This window comes from Colletes gigas, unplaced genomic scaffold, assembly GCF_013123115.1.
Source record: "Colletes gigas isolate AHSC1104 unplaced genomic scaffold, ASM1312311v1 Colletes_gigas_Sc00052, whole genome shotgun sequence".
In the NCBI taxonomy this organism is placed as follows: Eukaryota; Metazoa; Arthropoda; class Insecta; order Hymenoptera; family Colletidae; genus Colletes; species Colletes gigas.
Genome location: NW_025106681.1, coordinates 364,665 through 382,170, shown reverse-complemented (window position 1 = coordinate 382,170; position 17,506 = coordinate 364,665). Strand labels below are relative to the sequence as shown.

Sequence of the window (17,506 nt, the reverse complement as noted above, 5' to 3'; positions counted from 1 at the left end):
ATTATAATATTCGCGGGCAGCACACACCGTGTAAATGTTTCTTCTCATTCTGGTAGGATTACATAAATATTTCATTGGACCGTACGTGGTATTAATTACGCGTCTCAGACGAAGATCCATGCTGTACGCTAATTTATCATCGTTTCTTTTGCGTTTCATAATTTTTCGCTGATTATTTAATTTCCGTAGTTTCGTGTTTGATAAATGATTCTGTATTAACCGCATGTTCGAAGATCCGGAAAACGTCTATCAACGGATCGTTTCATTATATAAATCGGTTACTGAATATTTTTGTATATTATAAATATCGTTGTTGTTACTTTGTTAGACTCGTTCGCACTCGACGAGAAGATTTCGTAACTCAGGCTTAATCGACGCTGACCACACTTGCTTGAAGTATAGCATGTGGTATCACAGAACGTACACATAGCAGGTGCAGCGCAATAAACGATGTTCGGCGCCTTTGATGTTTCTCTCTGCGAATAAACGCAAGCATTGCCTTCGGAATATCATCTGTACCGTAATGTTAAGAGTTTGGCGCGAGCTGCTGACGCGAAAATTACTATAAACGATTCGTCGGTTGGTACGATTATTATTATTTATTCGTGGAATATTAAATAGTCAGCCTTAAATGTTTGAAAAGAATCATATTATTGACATACGCTTCATAGGGGATGCTGTACCCCACAATAATATTCTAGGGTTAACATCAAATATTATAGGGTATATATGTAGGATACATTGTACTGAGTAAAAAAGCTTTATTAAACATAAGTGGAAAGGTGAACCGTTTCTGAGATATAAACATTTTTGTTTGTTATTATCATAATTGACTTACTACTGAATTTTCGATGTTTGCAGAAGATTTTCCATATGTCCACCTTCCATTTCTACACACGCTTGGCATCTTCTTTTTACAGAATCGCGAACTCTTTCGAAAATTCCGCATTTCTTTCGAATTGTTTGACAAGAATGGTAGATTCGGTTACGTAATTCTTCCAAGTAAGTCATTTATCGGAGAGGAATACACTAGGCTTTTTAAATGTCCCCATAAGAAGAAGTCCAAAGGGTTTAAATCGGGGGATCGAGGAGGCCATGCAACTGGTCCACCACGTCCAATCCACCTTTAACCGAACACCATGTTTAAACGGTCTCTCACATTACGCAGAAAATGAAGTGGCGCCCAATCATGCATGTATCACATCGATAATTTTTCTGCCAAAGGCATATCATCCAAGTACTGTGGTAATGTATTCACCAAGAAGTTGAAATAAGCAACTAAGTCAATCATGATACTAGCAAACAAAAATGTTTATATCTCAAAAACGGTTGACCTTTCTACCTATGTTTATTAAAGCTTTTTTACTCAGTACAGTGTATTCTATACATATACCATATAAATATTCAATGGTTTTTTTGAACACCCTGTATATTGCATACGAATACATAAATGAAATATTTCACGACGTTTCTAAAGTCAGTTGTTTCACAAACATGGCTGTCTTTGACAGAAATTTTGCAACATGTTTCATTCACCGACCAAAAATATTTTAATGTATATTAGATAGTTATAGACAGTACTGTCTTATTATATTTTTGTATAAATGTTATTATTTGTACCCAACAGTGTAAACGGATATAAAAGTTTGATATTGCGCGAAGGAGAAATGTGGTTGGAACTTTCGATTTACAAGTGCGTCGTTAACATAAAGCGTGAAAACTATTACATACTTAGCAAGTCCACGAGCCTCCGGAATATGTAATCATTTTCGAACGAATGCGTGATTTCTTTCCGATCGTAAAATTTTGCAATTCCTGGCCATCCTGTTTTTAAGAAGTCATATTCGCAGGCTATTCCATCACGTTTACTTGATTTTTTCTAAACGCATTTATATTCTAAAAATTGTTCTTCATTTCTTAATTTGAATTACGAAATTTTCAACGTTATTTACATAATTCAGTTTCTCCGCGAGTTGTAAATATGTATATAAGAATTATTGGAAAATTAATGCGCAGAATACGTTTAAATTGGTATCTTTAAACTATCGATTAATTTGCTAATTTATTTAGCTATTCTATGGATACGTTTACAAGGGACACCCGAAACTATAAATCGCGCACGAATGTATGCGCATCGTTCATCATACCTGTGTAGAATTAGAAAAGCGAGAAAGTTGTTGGCAGATTTACAAGTCACAAAAATTGTAAGCAACAGGCATTTTGACTTAACGAGTCAAAAGCAATTTACTTTCCACTTTCGTTTCAAACGTTGAAATCTCAAGTTCATAGACCTCGAGAAACTTCTGAGTTTTATATTATACTTTTCATTTCGTTTCCAGTGTTTTATTAGCGTGGAAATTATCATTTTAACCCATCTGAGAAGGATTTATTTCTAATGCATAAAAATTCAAACTCGATATTGGCTCGTGTTGCTTTCTTATACTGTTGGAAGATTTATTTACGAATATTTGCTCCCTTTTTTCGTAGTCACGTTCTAAAGATTAAAATAGTTCGATATAGCGAGAAAGATTACGATCGAACATTCCAGAACGCTATCGGCAATGATAAGTTTTGATACAATAATATTTCTATATTTTCCTTGGTTCACGAGGAAACGTAATTTTCAGTTTTTCATTTTATTTATTGTACCTTTTGAGTAACTGTGGGGTCTGTTAATTAATTTTATATACTAATAACATTTTATGCGTTATTAAGTTACAAAATACGTACGGTAAATGCCAATAGACGTTTAAACGAATATGTTTAATAAATACAACTACGGAATTTCCGCACATGAGGTATGTTGAGCGAATTTCAGCAACGAAAAGGTTAAATTATTCGTTTTGCCATGTTCTTCGTTGAATTATTATTCGAAGAGTAATTTAACATATCGAATACGAAATAATTTTACATAATACTTGGATGACGTGCGAGTAAAATAATTTCGTAGAAATAATTAATTTGCTTATTATCGTTGCCACAAAGTACACATAATCCAACTATTAAAGCCTTATCGTGGGAATGAGCGGTGTACTAAAAATTCTATTTTGTCGTTACGTTAAAGGTGCCGTGAGCTGATCAAAGCTACCATTTTGAGCAATGACTTTATGAAGAACTTGGAGCTGACGCAAATCCGGGAGATCGTTGACTGCATGTATCCTGTCACGTTCTCGGCCGGTTCGACTATCATACGCGAAGGAGATGTTGGGTCTATCGTGTACGTTTTGGAGGGTAAGTTTTACTCTATACTAGTCATTACTATAACTGTTCTGAAATATATTGAAAATATGTAAACGAAGTTTTTAACTGAATTCCCAACAAATTGTGTCATGAATGCTTCTGCTGTGAAAGCACGTATGAAGATATCACATATTTTATAGTGGACGTCCCCGATAACCCCAGGCTTTATTAATAAAGTGTAATATAAACTTTGACCGAGTAGAAAAATTATCAAAATCGGTACACGCAAAATTTCCAGGATTATTGATAAAAAAGAGAGTGAAATTTTGTCATTCGTACTTTATTCTACTTACGAGTTACTGTCTCCGTTCGATTAATTTTGTATATAGTATTTCAACAGTAAGAACAACGTACTAAGAACAATATTGAATAATATTTCAATACTGACAATCAAGAAACTTTCCTAGCGAAAGTATAATGACTTTGTCGAAGAAGATGTTATTGAACGACATGAAGATTATGGTTTTTTATATTTCAAATATTCTTTTGAATTCTGTTACCAAAATTTACGTGTCTTGGTAAGATCGCAGATTCGAGTCAGTTCGACGTCAGCTTCATTAGTTGGAACAGCACGCGAGTATACTTTTCTAAGCAACCGAGTTATAAATGGTATAGCTAGTCAGACTTTAATAGGCACATTGAGCGCATGGGCGGAAAATCGTCTCGATCAAAGGAGCTCTGAGTGGCAGAATTGCAATGGGCTTTAATCTCGGTCGCGGTGTGTAATTGCAGTTGATTCGCCAACCGTGCACGAAGGTCGACCATTGTTTAGTCCAACTGCACACGCGCGTACGCAGGTTGCACCGTTACGCCCTTCTGCGCCCGCGAATCTAAAATTTCGTGCGGATAACGTCTGGCTTTTCGCGTGACACGCGCAAGAATATTTGCGTGTACTTATTTAACCGGTGCCCCGGTTACAATTACACTGCCCGACTGCGCGAAACCGGCACAGACTTCCTGTTAGTGTCACGAAAACGCATTAGTTCGCAACGATAGGTTTCCTGGAATGGCAGAAATTCGAGACAGTTTCCCTTCTGCGATCGAATATCCGTGAGACTCCTGTCGTTAAGGACGGTTACAAAAATTTGTTGATTTGGAGGAACACGAAAGTAATTTATTTTCGTTGTTTCGAGTCTTCTTCGAACGATTGAAACTAAAATAAGAAAAATTAGAGACTGATCCAAACTTTTGAACAACGGTGTACATTGTTGTTACGGTCGTAAAAGAGGGATTTAAAAAAAAGAAATTCGGTGAACGGGACTGAAACAGGCGGCCTCGAGCGCACGAACCGCTCTTTTATGGCGTCTGCGACACCACACCGACTACTTCGATGACAAAGATTGATATTTATACTTTGTACGATACACGTAACTTCAATTATATAATCATATATTTCTGTCTCTAAAATTATAGTCATTACGCCTACTGTTTTATACATAGCAACAAGAACCTGTAATCCACCATCCTATAAATGTAGCTTTCAATTAGAGGGAGACAGGTCGAGTGCTTCACTTATTAGATATTTTCCAACTACAAAATCAAATAAAAACAGTAGATAATCGAGGAACAGGGTTATACACGATTAAAAATATTTTGTATATTAATTTGTTCACGATTTTATTTTTTATTAAATTCATTAACAAGAATCTTTATTGTGTTTGTAAACGTTAATAAATTAGAATCGAGTGAAAAGAAGAAATTATATAGCAAGGTATAGCCATATGCTATTGTTAACCTACCCTTGATGAACTCTAACGCTTGCCAGAGACTTCAATGCGTGATACGTACGATGAAGTGACGGTAACAGATGCTGAACACTTTTTCATACATTAAGCGTACATATTCGTTGAACGCACACAGTAATACGTCTATAAAAGATAGTATTTTCTAAAAGGTCACATTCTTGTATGGAAATCAGATAATCCATTTCCAACGGTTCCCGTCTTGGTAGTTATACATAAATTATTATTGAAAAATATACACTCTATGATAAGAATTTCGAAGTATTTGGTTAGGTTTACTCGACACACGTTTATTACAACCCTGTACACATGCTTTCGTGTCCTTATAACGTGCACGGATCACCTTGGAAAAGGATTGAAAAAGCAACATGTATTTATTTACGTTATGCTCCGAGTAATAATAAAAATATGAAATAACCGGATGCACGTCTCATGTACGGCGTATACAGTACGTATGGAACCTGGCATTATCACCTGAAATATAATATTTAGGTTAACATCTCGTCTCTTTTTCAGATCAAAATTAAACGCTAGTAGTTTTTGAATAACTACGGTAAACAGTAGGTATAGACTATTGTCCAACTTCGTTTGGCAATACGAGAAATTTTCTTGTACAATCTTTTGACTCTATTTCAGTTAAAAGATCAGAATCGAGTGCTGACTCCTTTGTTGTCATTTATTAAATTCTGTTTCAATACAAAAATGTTTACTTTGTTCAGAACTGTATTTTAGAAAATGTTGCGTTAGTATAAAAATGAATGAAGTACAGACGGAACGATGACACTGATGAGGACATTTACCTTATTACAAGCATAAATGGACATGACACGTAAGTAATTGACGAATGAATAATTCAGTAAAAGACGAAGTAAATACCGTACACTATACTCTTTCGATAATTACCCAATGAATATACAATTTTCAAGAAATTACACTTCTCCATATTGAAACAGAACTTAATAAGTGAAAACGTAGGAATATTTTCCACGATATAAAGTGGTTGCATAATGATAAAAAATTCACGTTGGGTTGCATGGGAAATTATCTTCAGTAATTTCCCCGTGAATGTTTCGTATCTTTCTGTTTCGCATAACCATAAATATCCTTGAATAATGTTATCATTTTACAACTTGGAAAACCATAAATTCGATCTTACAACGGTCGGCACATAAATATGTATATTCTGCATTTAAGTTTAAAATTCCAATTCAACTATTAATTTCTTTAATTGCATTGCCCGAGTTTCTCCTTTAAATCACAAGTCCTGTGTTTAATTAATTTTTAGAAAATCGACTGCATTGATTTTTAACGATTACTTTCTCGTTTTTCGTGAGCATTTTAAATTAGTTTTGACAAGTATTTACGTCACGTTTCTACAATGAAACAAGTTTATTAGACCGGTTGTTAATAATACATGCCAATTCCCGTTTAAATTTGAATGTTTTCGCGCAAGGTTTTCAAAATGATTCACACAAAGGTTTCACATGTAACGATTAAACCAACTTTGTACGAATCGCGTCATACCTTGCATCATCGTGTCGCGTAACAATTACGCAAATGATTTGCGAATTCAAGGGAACAGGAAGAAATTTATCGTGATAAAAATTTGTATGGAAGTAAGTAAAACGTCATACACGCAGACGATATTAATGTTTGCTTTTGCATAATTACACGCGCCTCGTATTTCGTCTACATTGCACAACAAAAGTCTCATTATTTGTTCTCGTATCAGTGCTATTTAAAATTGTAAAAATTGATTCGATAACGAAGTCATAATCAGATCTGTCTTTTAATAAAACTGTTAGTTTAGTATCAACGCATCCGTAACTACCATTATCTAATAACGAAATGAGAACCGCTGTCCTTTCTCTCGGAAGTTCGCGAACTATAATGGCATAGCAATTAACGCATCGATTCAATGTATTTGTAGGTAAATACATTTCATATGTGAAATTTTTCTATTGTGTGCAAATAAGAAACTATAAAATATAATATTTTTATATAGTCGATGGTTTCTTAATCGTATCGCGTGATGTAATATTATTACATATATTATAATAATATTTTGCAACGAAGAAACATAAATAAATGATTTAGGTACCGCTTTAATTATAACCTGTGCTATCTAGGCACAAATTAAATATTAATTAAATATTACAAAATGAAATCAAAGATTTATTGTTCTGTATAATTAGAAACAGAGGACAAATTAGACCCAGACCTGACAATGAGATTCAACAGGGGTCTAGGTTATAAATGAACGCGATAATAGTGCGAAAATAAAAACGCTGAAAGATCTTATCAGGCGGAATTAATTGTGAAAGGAATTGGAATGAAAGTATGAAATAACGAGGTTACGACGCACCGTATTAAACACCAACAACAGCCATCTAAATAAAAGTACACGGTGATATTGTGTCCTAACCTTGTAATTTTCATACAATTACATTCATACTTTAATTTTACAAGTCGCTGTTACTGAAAGCATACATGTAGTACATATAATTAATCCACGATAAAAACGAGAACATTGCAGCGAACGTATATAAGATTTACACTGTCAAACCTGCTTTTCAAGTACATATGCAATATGCAAAACTAATAAAAACTGAATTAACACAATCTTATTATTTAATATTTTAAGGTGGTCCAAATAAACTGTTATAAGTTATTTTCTCAAAAACCAATGAAAATATCTACTTTGTTTCTTTTAAAATTAAATGGTCCAGGGGTGAGGGGGTAATTTTTTATATGCAATTTTTTAGACCCCTAAATTCATTCAAAGTACAGAAATATGTTTTTTTTTAAATCGTAAGGTTCTCAAAGGGTTAGGACATTTATTCTATACTAATAATTTTAAAATCATCCAACGATGCTTCTCTATTGCGATCAACCAAATACTATCGACGAAAGTTTTGCTGATAATATTTACAAAATAATTCTGAAAGTATCTCCCTTACCTAATGCCAAGGAAAAGAGAATTAAAACAAGAGCAAGAAAATGTGAAAGTAAATAAATAAATAATTGACCAAGGAGAAAGGGAACAAAAAAAGAATGAAAGAACAAACAAAAAATTCGGAAAATAAGCGTAAGAAAACCAGAACATTCAAACTACGAGAATCAAAGTTGGTAACCATTTGCATGGTTTGTTTAGAAAGTAACGAAGAAGACTGGATTCAGTGTTGTAGCTGTGAAAAATGGGCACACAAAGCTTATGTCGATATCCCTGAATGTGCAGATAACTATGTTTACAATCACTGTAAATTACATTGAGGCTGTGTACCCCTGTCGATTTTTCTTAAAAATTCGTTTCTGATTTTTGTTATTTTGATCGACGCTCTACAGAAAAGTTGTCTAATACTTTTTTGTAGGTACCCATAAGCTCTATTTCAGACAAAAGTTTCATTGAAATATATTCACTATTGTAGGAGTTATGGCTGTTTGAAAATTGGACCATTTTTATGGGGGTTTTCTCACTTTACTGGGTTAAGGAACAACTTTTCAAACAGTTTTGGAATTTCTACATATTCTTCACCAAAATACGCGTTGTTTGCATTTTGAAACATTAAAATCCTCCAATCCGTTCAGGAGTTATGATGTTTCAAACGTATGTCATGCGAGCCATTTCTGGCCACACATTAGATTTTCAGTAAGGAATTTTTTTCTCAAAAATGCGTACGAATTCAGAGGTGTGTCTATTCACCAAAAATGATTGTAATTGACCCCCGCAACCGAAAATAATTTTTCCAGAATGATTTGAAATTTTTTAATTTAATTTTTTAATTACTTTTTAACGGAGCCCTCAATCAAGAAATTGATATTCTTGATATTTCATCGTATTTTGGCCTCTAAAATCTATCATTAAAATTTTTCCCAGAGGTGGCCGAACCCCCTGTATAACTTAAATCCTGCCGTAGTACTTACTTTCGTAACATCCTAACATTTACGAAGCCTATTAAAATTGACTTTCTTTAAAATTTCAACTTGAGAATTGATTGTTTTACTTCTGCGGTTAAAAGTTCTGTCAGCCATATATGGATGACGTGGCAGTTAAAGTGTCAAGAGAAGTCAGTATTCACGGACACCGCGTATATACGTGGGAGTGGTTGTTGGCCGGTGGATGGAACTCGATTGAGAGCCACTGTCCTTTCTCTCGCTAACAGCCGCGATGGTGGGGGATTGGCAGTCTGCGGGGAAGGGAGTTTCTCGTGCACGGAGTTTGCGGGCGTACTTTTCACCAGTCGTGAACGCTGTCAGTGAGCGTCAGTCCCGAAGGAGTGGTCCTGGCAGTGTCCTCGTTCGCGCGACGCCAGGATCCTTGCGTCGTCCTTTGTGAGAAAATCAGTGGTAGCCGGCGTCAGGTTCGTCGATTTTCGAAAATTTTCGACCAACCAAAGCACCGAAAAGTTCGACGATCGAAAAGTTCCGCCGCGAGTGAAAACGGAACCGATTCCGGGGACGCCTATTGTTCGAACGGATTGCGCAACCGAATCGATCCATCGATCTTTATCGTGTTCCGACTATGACCGTTCTCGGCGTTTCACGGCGCTACACGGAAACGAGAATCGACGAACGAGAATGGTTCTACACCACGGAAGCGTGACAATGAAAATGTAAAAGGTTACCGTGACGGGGGCTGCTCGGACGCACTCGATGGACGAAGAATGCCAATACGCGTTACGGAAATAGAAATTGCACTTTGCCCGCTGGAACGAACGACCACGGTTTCGCAACGGTGATTGCTCTCCTGTACGGAACGCCAAGTCTCGATGTGTATCGAAATCGACTGCAGCTGGGAACAAAAACAATACTCGGATCGTCGTTTCTGGTTCACCGTCGCCAAGTGTCAACCGGCTGGAAGATTCCCAAGGAACGGTGTCCGCATGGAAACGATGGAGACGGGAAACCCCGGTAACGCCACGGAGCACGTGTTCACGATTTACAGTTGGAACGAACCCGAAATCGATCCAAAGCGTGCGAACGACGAGCTGTGACTCCGTTGAAGCCGGTCGCCGTAGCAAAACGGAAGCGATCGCGATCGAAAGGAGCACGCATCGATCTACTCGGTTGGACGATTGCCAGGAACGACGCGCGACCGCTTGAATTTCGCGTTCCCACGATAAATCGGGGGGTTGGGGGTTGGGGGTTGGGTGGGGGGGTAAATATGAGAGCACGTTTGTCGGGAAATTTTTGATAAATTATGGGATCCGTAACGATTAATAAACGTCGTTAATTTATGCCCACGCGAGTGAAAAGCGCAGTAACTACCATGCCCAAGGACTAATGTAAACGCAATTCGACCAACGAGAAGGTTGAAAAATCCTGAGACCGAGGTATAGAAGATGAAGGTCCGCAGTTATCCTGGCAGAGCGGTCCTGGAGGACCCGGAGCTGCTGTTGGATCCTGACGCGACCCGCGGTAGGGCGATGGAGCTTCTGTACGAGGCCAGCTGGCGCGAATGTGGAGTGAACTGGACGAGCAACGCGAGAGCCAAGGCTTCCTCGAGAGAGCAGGAAGAGAAGTGCAAGCAACCGTACGCGGAGGTGATCTCTCAACTGGAGGACGTTTTGGAGGGCGGTCGGGTCAGCGCGTCCGTGAGGGACGAATCCGAGTCGAGGAGATCGAGCAGCACAGGCACCACCGACAGCGAGTCCTCCGAGGTGAATCAGACTGGCAATAATCAAGGTGGATTCCTTATACCGAGACCGAGGTTGATCGTACCGGTTCACACCTACGCCAGGAGACGACGAACCGGCGCCCCTCCGCCGGTCAGGAGGCGACAAATACGCGAAGGTAATTCGGAGATCTCGAATAACTTTATCGATGGTGATTCACAAACAACCGTTTCAAAATACTACCGATATGGAAAATTGAAAAACTATAGTATTCTCAAGAAAAATGTTTTTTAAATTTTCCGTATTAGTAGTATCTCCAAAATTATTAACACTAGATTGAGAAATCAATTTAATCGTGTGAGTTAATCTTGAAAATGGATAAGTCGAGAGATGACATTAGTATTATTGTTTCCCGTTTAACATCCTTCATTAGGTAATATGTTCCAAAGAGAAACAATTAATATGGAAAATTTTTAATAACTATAACATTTTGAAGAAAAATGTTTTTTAAATTTTCCATATTTTTTGTTTCTCTTTGGAGAATATTATCTAATAAAGGACGTTAAATGAGAAACAATAATATAATATTCATTGTTAAGATTAACTTACACGATCAAATTGATTTCTCAATCTGGCGTTAATAATATTAAACGAGAGGATTACATTTTTACTGAAAGTCACGTTGCTGACTCAAAACGTGGCGAGAGTACTATCAATGTATCGGCAAGATTCTCTCGATGAAAATGAGCCCAATCACGACCTGGTTCGGACTACTTTTAATTTTGACTTACTCAAACTATTTTTGAAAAATTCTCAATTACGTATGATTAAAAATGAGTATTAATAAGATTAATAAGAGTTGGTTAGCTTAAGTGTCTGTCTCTCTTCGTGTCCCTAGAAGTCTAGTACAATAGAACTTTTAATTTTTTACGAAAAAAATTAATAATGTAACTTCAAATTTTAACGCTGTTACACGAGAATTCTCCCTTAATTATACAAGAATTACTTTTTCACGGTAATAAATTATAGGTTTAAACGATCGTTGTATCCGCGAAAAGTTCGATGCCTGGGAATTCTAGAGCTCGTAATTTACAAACACAGGCTGGCGGTAACGAAGAACCAGAAAAACGACCATGTCCTAATATACAGTTGCGGACAGAATTAAGTGGACAGGTAAAGGAAATAAGTATAAATTAAATTTAACCAATGTAGTATAACTATTATGCACTTAAGTATATACTAAATATCTTTATGGTACATAGATTATAATTGAAATTAATATTGACATTTGTGTTGAATTAAGGTATATTTAACGAAAATAATGGTTAATTGCCGAGGTACAAACATAAGTGGACAGGTAGTAAAATATATAAAAATATAAAATGAATATTTAGCATGACCACCCTTTGCTACAATAATTGCTTTTAAACATCGTGGAATGCTATTTATCAAATTTTCAGTGTAATTTTTCAATCGTAAATATTTAAACCTTATACCAATAATTTCTTGCCGTGAAAAAGTAATTCTTGTATAATTAAGGGAGAATTCTCGCGTAACAGCGTTAAAATTTAAAGTTACATTATTCATTTTTTTCGTAAAAAATTAAAAGTTCTATTGTACTAGACTTCTAGGGACACGAAGAGAGACAGCCCCTTAAGCTAACCAACTCTTAACAATTTGCTGCAAAGTGAGATTTGCGAGATCCTCCCGATGAAAAGGAGTCCAAACACGACACCATTTTTAATCATACGTAATTGAGAATTTTTCAAAAATAGTTTGAGTAAGTCGAAATTAAAAGTAGTCCGAACCAGGTCGTGATTGGGCTCATTTTCATCGAGAGAATCTTGCCGATACATTGATAGTACTCTCGCCATGTTTGAGTCAGCAACGTGACTTTCAGTAAAAATGTAATCCTCTCCTTTAATATTATTAACGCCAGATTGAGAAATCAATTTGATCGTGTAAGTTAATCTTAACAATGAATATTATATTATTGTTTCTCATTTAACGTCCTTCATTAGATAATATTCTCCAAAGAGAAACAAAAAATATGGAAAATTTAAAAAACATTTTTCTTCAAAATGCTATAGTTTTTCATTTTTCCATATATTTTGTTTAAAATAGCTTCAGTACCAGTGAAAGCCAACCAGTTTCAAGAAAATTTTTCGTTTATTTCGTTCTGATTTGTCTGATGGGCACCAACTGTGTTTAACATCATTGGATAGGATTAAAAGACTTTACTATTTAATAAAAGATAATAAAAAATGGACTAAAAAGATATTGTCCTATAGTTTAAGGGTTTCTCTTCATATTCCAAAAGGTCTAGTACAATAGAGCTTTTAATTCTTTACAAAAAACACGAGAGTCCCCCTTAAAATTGGTAGAAGGGCGAGTTTCCGACCACGAAACATCGTCGATGGGTTTGCAAAACGACATATTTTTCACTCGAGCATGAACCGAGTTTCCGTGCCCACGGAATCTCTAATACCAACCACCGTTCGCAATCGAAACGTAATAACCACCCATCCAGAACGTGTATTTATTCGCAACCGCTGTAAACGATTTTACGGATCGTTCCAAATTACCCACCGGGTACGTAAGATCGGTAGTAATAATCTTTGCATCTACCATAGCATATTTGGAAGTCGTAAAACGTAATTACCCTATAAAAGCCCCTCTATCTAAACAGAGAGGCTAAGCAATATTTTCACGAACCTATAATTATTCGACCACTGTACGCGACTGGTCTAAGAACGCTCGCAAGAAGTTCCACGTTTTTGCGTGCAAAGTAATCTGTAATCTGGGCCCGAGCAACGTTTGACATTTGCTCCATATTTTCTATCGTCGAGGGTAGTCGAGTACGTGCCCTCGGCAGCAAAATTAACTTGATCGAATTCGCGCGAAATATGTATATGTATAGTTTATCTGTACTCGTAACGCTTCGCTTATCGCGGACGATAATACGAAAAAATACTTATTTACCGAAATAGAATAATCACGGCTGGAATTAACTTCGCGCTCGTTCGATATCGAATTGTTTATTTTTTCTCAAGGCTCCCCTTCGATACATAAAACGCATCGAATGCGAATCTCGATTGACGTTCAACGATTTTATATGCAATTTGATACAATTTATCAAGGACGCAATTTCTATTCGATCGTTTCGTATTCTCCTTTATTCGTATTCCGAACCAGTCGTCGAGACGGTTAAAATATCTGACGAACTCAGAATGCGATACCTATTTAGGTAGCGTGTACTCATGACTGGAATGATTATGTTGTCTATCGAAACGTTGATTGGTTACTGAAGCTCCTAGCGTTAGAATATTATGACATTCGATTAAAGAAAATTTTATACGAATTCTTATTATTGCCCCTTGAAATTATAAAAAAAAAGATTATATAGGGTTTTCGACCAACCGTGGGAAAAATTTTAATGGGAGATTCTAGAGGCCAAAATAAGAAGAAAATCAAGGATACTAATTTATTGATTGAGGCTTACGTTAAAAAGTTATAAAAACATTTCCGGCCACACAGTATATTTTCGGTAAAGAATTTTTTTCTCGAAAGTACGTAGGATTTCAAAGGTATGTTTATTGACCAAAAATGATGGCAATTGACTCCCGCAATAGAAACTATTGTTTTTAGAACGATTTCAAATTTTTTTTGTTTCAGTAGAATATTCCTGGTCAGATATTATATTTTCGGTAATAAATTTTTTCCTCGAAAGTGCATAGGATTTCGGGGGTATGTGTATTCACAAAAAATGATTGTGACTGACCCCTGCAACCAAAAATAATTTTTCCAAAACGATTTGAAATTTTTTAATTTTGTCGTCTTTGTCCACCTTTCTGAATTTTTTTCTCGAAAGTGCGTAGGATTTCGAAGGTATGTGTATTGACCAAAAATGATTGTAATTGACCCCCGCAATTGAAAATAATTTTTTCAGAATGATTTAAAATTTTATAATTTAATTTTTTAATTACGGTTTAACGAAGCCTTAATCAAGAAATTGATATTCTCGATTTTCGTCTTATTTTGGCCTCAAGAATTCCCCATTAATATCATTTCCCAGAGGTGACTGAACACTCCGTATGAAAGCAGGATAAAAATATTATTTTGCACAATTGCTGATCCCTTATATGTATGTACGTACGTATAATGATTGACAGCTGCAGGGAATGATGGGACAATTATTACGCGTTTTTTTTTTTAGTTTCCATGAAGAAACGTTAAGAAGTTCTCTAATCGTGAAATTAGATACAATACACACATAGCCAACGAACGTCAATTAGATGGTACATATCCGTGAAGACTGGTTTCCAGCCACTCCTGGAGTCCGGATCCGGGTCGGATCACACTTGCGACCAGCCTTTGTGACGCTGAGAAAAAATTTTGTTCTCAATTTTGCTTCGAACGAGTCAAATTTCCTACGTCAAATACAATAGTAGCTGCTTTACTAGTTTCCTTGTAATTTTTTACATTTGAATTTCAAAAGAACCACCGTATCGATGGGTTTTACTCGCTTTTTCTCGCTTTCGTATTCCAATAAAATACGCTGTAGAATACACGACAACGTTTTAAACGCAGAGCCAATAACGAATATTTTTGCGAAAAGCATACACGTTTCGCTTCGATTTAAATATTCTCGAAGAAATACGTGACAATATTGGAAACTCCGTGTTTCCGTAAATTATTGTCTATCTAATTTGACTTGTTACGACCATAAAAACCAGTATTAGCTTTGGATGGTTCTGTTGCAAGAGTATCATTACTCAATTTCTGGTAGTAATCGCGGCTCGAGATATTTACAACCATTTCTCTTGCTATTCTTGTGCAATAAAAATGTCTGATAACTTTGAACAAAATTAGACATTGTTGCCATCGCATTTTTGCTCGCTAAGAATTATTATATCAGATAATTTACAAGAATAGAAACGAGCATCGAAGTCATTCGTATTCCTATTCGATGCAGGAACACTTTTACATCGCCTGAAACTTAATCTACCGTAAATACTGGTCGGCTAACTTCATTCTTATAAATAAATCGTAGAGGTAATTGTATATCATTTTATAAAAAATACCGAGAAACTAACCGAATTCTCCTTGGTACATAATACGCATTTTTATAGCGTTACATAATGTTACATTTATCTATTCGATGCCCCGATTAACGAGAAAAAAAAAAAGTTTCAAACGAAAATATTCAGAATTGTGATCGTTCCCAGATATTGAATTTCCAGATTCGTGCGTTATGTTAGCTCAGAAATTTCTGCTGGACTTTCTCTAGACACTTTATGATGCAGGATGTCACAAAAACATTCCAACGCCACTGTATTATACTTTTGACAATCGTGCTCATTCAAAACTTTGGTTCTTGTATACGGTGATTTAAATAAAAGTTTCATCAAACTCAAGGAACAATCATTCCAGGATCCTTCATTTTTACTTCACCAGTTATTCTTGAATAGATCCAAGCACTTTCCATCAACGTTCAGTCAAACTATAATGTAAAAAATTTCACTTTCTATTATTTTATTTTTGTTTGAAGACGTATCATTCGAATCATCGAAGTTTCTCAAAAGTTTACAAGCACGTATATCAGCGTTTATTTCTGGCAAGCGTTTGATTGTTCATCGAAATGCGATAACACATTTTCATTCCGAGTTATTATTCGAAACGCAAGCGCGAGTTCCGATAAAATCGGTACGAGATTTAATTTTTTTACTTTCTGGAGCACGGAACACGGTTATTTGTTAGCACGGTTTCCTCCTCGACTCCATTTCACGGTAAATGTTATCTTATACTGTAAGTTGCTCGTTGTTTTTATTCGCGAGAGTCTGATTTGTTATTCATACGATAATCTCTTGCTGAAACTTTCACGCTTTTCGAACACGTATCGATGTTTTTTTAATATTTTATATCCGCGATGATCAGAATGGCAAACTGTCTGTCGGAGGATTTGTAATTTTAATGCGCTCCCGCGAAGGAAAGTAGGCAGTTACATTTCTTTCGGCCCATAGCGTGACAAGAAAACGTTTCGATTCTTTTTTTGTGATTCGACAAATGCACACGAATAATAAAAAATGACAATTAAATATAACTGTTGAACCGATATAAAATGAGATAATGACGCAAAAATGTTAGATACGCGTAGATGCTAGTGAAATTACAAATTTTATAGCTCGATACCTAACTTATATACTTTCCTATTCGTGCTCTCTTATTTCTCTAATTATTGCTTTAATAAACACGATATCTGTACCACTCGAGATAATTAAATTTATGGTGCAGATCAGGCAACTCTTCCGTGCGCTACTTTTCATATATAATTGATATTTTTATATTGTTCTCCAGTGAAAATTCAATCCAAGTTCAAACGTTAAGATAAAGTCAACGCGATAAAAACAATAAGTCCAATGCTAGACGAGCAGTTTCAATCGACCATTATACAATATTGAGCTGGAACGAATTGCATTTCGATTAAAGTTTTCACGTTTCTCGCGTTCTCACGAAATCATGCTTCTAATTGGAGAGATCTACCGCAGTTACATCGAACCCTGGATAGCTTCGATCCGTAATCGAATCTCCAGTTCCACCATGACACTAGTTATCCGCTATTTCTTGCAATCGTCGAACGACATCGTCGGAGAAAGTCCCACGACCGTGTTTCAAGGATAATGAAAAACTAATTAAGAGGAACGGAATTGTGTTCGTCGGCGGTTCAACGTAACCGCAAGTTTTTCGTTTCCGGGACTCGTTTGATAATCTTCAAATGTTATTTTTTCATATCATTTTATTGGCAATTTCTTTTCTTTTAACACGTTCACTGCCAAACCAAAAAAACCGTAAAATTTTTTATGATACCAAAACTTTGACGCTACACGATTGTAAACATAAATTAAAATT

General features: G+C 36.0%; 1 protein-coding gene across 3 annotated transcripts in view; it reads left to right on the top strand.

Annotated features, from left to right (window-relative positions):
* The window catches only part of LOC122403435 (cGMP-dependent protein kinase, isozyme 2 forms cD4/T1/T3A/T3B), an 89,172-nt gene that overhangs the window by 42,933 nt on the left and 28,733 nt on the right, over positions 1 to 17,506 (top strand). For 2 of the 3 annotated variants that reach the window (XM_043406957.1, XM_043406959.1), the window contains one exon: positions 3,065 to 3,231. In XM_043406957.1, coding sequence (XP_043262892.1) covers positions 3,065 to 3,231 — 167 coding nt within the window. Of the gene's footprint in view, positions 1 to 3,064; positions 3,232 to 10,196; positions 10,776 to 17,506 lie in introns of those variants that run through there. The other variant, XM_043406958.1, reaches the window with a different exon arrangement.